Here is a 4847-nt window from a genome sequence, read left to right as displayed (position 1 = left end):
CTTACAGGGGCACAAACTTTATTTTACACGATTACAATAAAAATGATTTTATTAGATCGCCGATTTAACGATTTAATTGAATGAATACATTCTTTATATAATGTGTTTTATTACACATTTTTTTGTTATTACATATATTATAATATAAATGATTAATATAACATCGGATTCCGATCAAATATTACAACGTAAATCATAATATACGGAAGGTTTAGTTCTAAAGCGTATATTTTTCCTTTTTATTCACATGATTGGACAAATAAATGAGTAATGCTGATGTCTCTTCCTATTCCTATTGAGATAATATGATAGCACAGCGTGACTCATTTTGCTGTTTAAATAGAAAAATATAATATTATCTTGTTGATAGTATGATCGAATTTTACAATTATTATTTATTCTAACTTAACATGATTGCATTGAAAAATAATTTGTATAAAATGAGATAATTAATTGTTCGAAAGAAATCTAAATTCCTCCAACGCAGTGGGGACTCTTACAAGGTTCATCCTCTCTTTTCATTCGTGAACCATATGAATGGTGTTCGTAACAAGATGAGTGACATCTGTGTTGATTAATTGGATGGTGGCATCCAGAACAATCTATTTCTGATGTATGGTAATGATTATGACGATTGCAAAACCAATGATATGGATAAATACAATCAAAAGATGGACTAAGGCCTAATCCCAAAGATAATTGTGGTACCAAAGATAATTGCAGGCCCCCGTGAAAACCTCCATAATAACCACCATGATAATGATCACGATGATGAGGACAGCACCATGATGGACATGGTGGACAGTCATCTGATTTCAGTGAGAAAATTTCATTGAGAAAATTTCATTAATTATTCTTTTTCAAATAAAAATAAAGCAAGGTAAACTTTCGATCAAATTTACTTACCGCAGCAAGTGCAATTGCAATCGGGACGGAGATGGGGCGGTTTAGTCGTTGAAACCGAAGATTCATCTGTATCAGGGCGGATAACATTATTAATAACCATGTTCGTGGTGATATTGGCCATGCCCACGACGGAAGGCTTATCGTCTTTCTTATTACAATCTCCCTCTATACACTCGGTCTCGTATTCCGTAATGATTTGAGTTCTCTGTTTCTTTCTTCTTATGCAATGAGAACATTTTGAACTGCAATCATGATTGGTGGTTGTTCTGCAGTTTTTAACGCACTTATCCATGCATTCATGATCTATCGAAAGGAACAAATATTTCATAATAATCTTCCTTCTTATTTTATATAAATAATGATCAAATAAAACACAAAATTGTCGCATCAGATCGGCAAAAATGTTTACCTATTTCCGTTGTTAAATCAGGAAAATGTCTTTTTACTTTGTTCCCTTTATAACTCGGATGTCTGAGACATTGGATATATGTCCTGTAATCAGAATTTTGACAATCGATCATTAACTTTTCCTCGTCCGTAGTATTTTCTTCGGTAGTAATAACATTGGAATCGGCTTTAACCAAATATGATTCGTTCCAAAGGACACTCAAAAATGTAACGATTATTAAAGATGCTAGTACGAGTACTCGACTATTCGCCATCGTGATTTTAACGCAATGGCTTGCAACTTAGACTCACTTCTCCCTTTATACGTGTATTTAACTCGAGACTGTGTAAACAAAGTTCGCTGGCACCATATCGAGTACAACGTACAGTACCTACCTGTCAGAGCCTTAGAAATGTTTGCACCGTACGATGATATAGCCAAGAAAAACGCTATGTGCGCTCTTTGCTAATTTGCTAAAGCACATTTATTTTTCACTTCTACCTTTCAAACGACGACGACAACGACAAGAACGCTACGACAACAAATTTGCACTGCTTATCGTGCAATGCCCAGCATGAATTCCACTTCTAATCTCTTCCTCTCTATTTCTTTTTCATTCTGTTTCCTTTCTTCTACTTTTTTCTACTTTTTTCTACTGCACCCATTCTCCCATACCACCTTTCCTACTCTTTCTTGCAAATCCTTTATGATTGCTACATCATTTCTCTTCTCAACCGATATTAAATTGAAAATATTTTTACGTCCCTTATCCGCAAACATTTTATTCATTTATTTCTACTAATTAATATTATTATACTTGTCAAAAATTCATTCATTCATTCAAATATTTACTATTATCAATGTAGCGTTCGTCACATAATCGGATGTCCCAACCCAAAGATATTTTTACATCTTACAATGTATACCGTATGTGTACACATACTCTGTACGATGCGATAATAATATACTTTAATACGTTTATGGTATAAAAACGAGTAAATGATATTTAGCGTGCAAAGTGTGCGATTAAAATCACCGTGCGTCGTATATTTTACAAAGACGACTGTTGCAAGCAAAAGTAACTCTCCGAGTGTGTACTCTCGAAATAACTAACGTTACCTCCCGTAGGGTTTCCCGATGGAATTTCAAGAAATATCATAGAGGTAATTAGACTCCTGTTTTATTTATGATCGCATAGAATGCAACTTAATATTATTTACGACCATTCCTTGTTCGGTGTAATTCATTCTAAATAAATTTAACTTTTCCATGGAATTTAGATCGATTTCTTACATTTATTCTCTTTGTTATCATTTTTACATTCTTAAATCTTCCAAAAAAAAAGAAAATTTATTGAACGCGTGAGTGAGCATTGATTAATGCATAAGTAGGATATTTATTTAAAATATCGAATAGATCAGTGGCACAGGAGTTCTTATTGCGATCAACGTTAGCGAAATAAAGCGAAATAATGCGAAATAAAGTTACAAGCGATTTGTAAATACAAATATGGTAACAAGAGTATTATAAATTACTTTCATTTATTTATAAATTATTACTAGCGTTTATATAGAAAGAAATAAAATATGTTATATAAGATAAAGAAAAAAGAAGGGAATCTAATCCTTTGTGTAAAATGATACACTTCAGAAATATACCCTTTGAAATATTATATTACAAAGAGTTAAACGAATACAACGATAGTATTCTTAGACGACCTATAAACGATCGATCATTGTTTGATCGTTAAATATAACGGCATGAAATGACAGAAGTTACATTTGATAAATCTGGCACACCATAAAGTATAGCTTATTGATCCACACCGATCGATGATATAACGTTTAACTTTTAAAAATGATAAACATATAATGACATAATAAAACAATTAATTATATAAGAAATAAATTGTACGATTCTCGCGGTGCTGACGAATAAAATTAATAGATAAATCAATGTTATATGCAAAAACTGAGCTGGGATTATAATTTATCTGGCTCGAAGTACCGTACTAATAGAGAAAATAATTGTCATCGTCACCTACCGGTACAAGGATCGTGATCAACATCTTGATCGTCCCAGACGACATCGTTTCTAACCCGAACAAGTCATATAATCGTCTTAATAATCAGGACAACAGTTAGACAACCTATTTATTTATTTTTATTTTTCTAATTTCATTATCAAATATTAATATTTAATTTTTCATTGATGAACAAAAATATTTTTTTTTAGCGTAGTAATGTGTTTGATTTATTTTGAATAATTATGAAATAATTTATATTATAGATGATCGGTTTGGATCGTACATTTTTGAATCTTAGCATTTATTCAATTAGTTAACTCATAGTAACCAAAAGTTTTCAAGAATTGGGATGAAATTTTTCTAAATTATTCGAATGTCAATCATTATAGTCTCGAACGGCTTTTGTTCGATACCGTTCGATCACCGGAAGTTCGAACATACGTGTTGACCTTTCATACACAGCAACGGAATCGTAATATCATTTTTTAGAAGAGCTAGTAATCGATATCGATAGATCATTTACAATAATTTACAAAAAAAATATAAAATGCAATTTTTAAAAAATTCGACGAACGCTCGATTGTTCAACGAACTCGACTAATCGACTACTGCATTATCAAAATTCCTCCGTATTTTGGAATCCACTTTTCCCTCTTACCCAGCAGCGAGTTTCAACTCTGGAACGAGAATGAAGAAGGGATGCGAGGGGCAGAATCGAGTCCCTCGACGTGAAGAGGGACGAGAAAGTAACGGGTTCCGATCCAAGGAACGATGTGAGCCATACTTACCTTTCAAGTTCTCTGTCTTTCAGATATTCTCGGTAGACATCCATTTATATTAAAGACAAAAATTCGTAAAATACTCCATATATTTTAAGATTTTTCATTAAGTACAAAAATTCTAATTTAAGAAGACAAACTTATATATAGAAACATACTTACGTTACTTCAAAAAAGAACATTTGTTAATTATTATAACTATTCGATAACTATTCTTTATACTATTGCAATTTCAATTAGAATGAATGAAATAATGACTATACATGCTAATATAAATGAAGAATAAATAATAAATCGCGTAGGTATATTCCAATTTGGCGGTTAGTCCCTTCGGTGAAACGAAGATGATCGAGGAACAGCGAGGAAGAGCGAGGAAGAGCGAGGAACAGCGAGGAACAGCGAGGAACAGCGAGGATAACCGAAGTTTAAGAATCGGGGCCCGTCGGAAAGTCGAAGAGTGGGGTGGCGCACTCTCGCGTTCAATAGGAATTAGCGAGAACGAGCAAGTGAGACGCGCAATGGCCGCCGTGACCCGAGGCGCGCGGCTCGTTGCCGATCGTCCTTAATTTTCCCGTCTCGATACCGTGCTTCCACGCCCACGAAAATGCGCGCTGTTACCTCGACGTTGAATCAGTCGGCACGTCTCTACGACGCGGTTAACTTACAACGGTTTATCTATCATTATTATTTATACTTCAAATTATAGTTGTCGCTGTGTCGAAATAAAACATCAAAAATCAACACAAAC

At 33.6% G+C, this 4847-nt stretch overlaps 1 protein-coding gene and 1 long non-coding RNA gene across 2 annotated transcripts; both read right to left on the bottom strand.

The window, feature by feature from the left end:
• Window positions 1-433: 433 nt before the first annotated feature.
• On the bottom strand, window positions 434-1027 carry LOC122517916. The gene is made up of 2 exons (XM_043636534.1): window positions 907-1027; window positions 434-809 (listed from the first exon to the last, which is right to left on the bottom strand). Exons 1-2 carry the CDS (start codon window positions 1025-1027, stop codon window positions 469-471), a joined length of 462 nt encoding a protein of 153 aa, XP_043492469.1. The 3' UTR covers window positions 434-468.
• A 24-nt stretch (window positions 1028-1051) lies between these two features.
• LOC122518018 lies at window positions 1052-1399 on the bottom strand. The gene is made up of 2 exons (XR_006303960.1): window positions 1316-1399; window positions 1052-1209 (listed from the first exon to the last, which is right to left on the bottom strand). It is a non-coding gene; the product is annotated as an uncharacterized LOC122518018 (long non-coding RNA).
• Window positions 1400-4847: the final 3448 nt, after the last annotated feature.

This window comes from Polistes fuscatus, unplaced genomic scaffold (genome assembly GCF_010416935.1).
Source record: "Polistes fuscatus isolate 324 unplaced genomic scaffold, CU_Pfus_HIC Scaffold22, whole genome shotgun sequence".
Lineage (NCBI taxonomy): Eukaryota > Metazoa > Arthropoda > Insecta > Hymenoptera > Vespidae > Polistes > Polistes fuscatus.
This window is presented reverse-complemented; position numbering and strand designations above follow the sequence as displayed.

What these genes read in the sequence shown, in the direction of transcription:
- LOC122517916 (XM_043636534.1), bottom strand. Translation starts at nt 1,027, where the DNA reads ATGGCCAATATCACCACGAACATGGTTATTAATAATGTTATCCGCCCT. An exon ending in TTGCAATTGCACTTGCTGCG is followed by an intron (nt 810 to 906) that starts GTAAGTAAATTT and finishes CACTGAAATCAG; the next exon opens with ATGACTGTCCACCATGTCCA.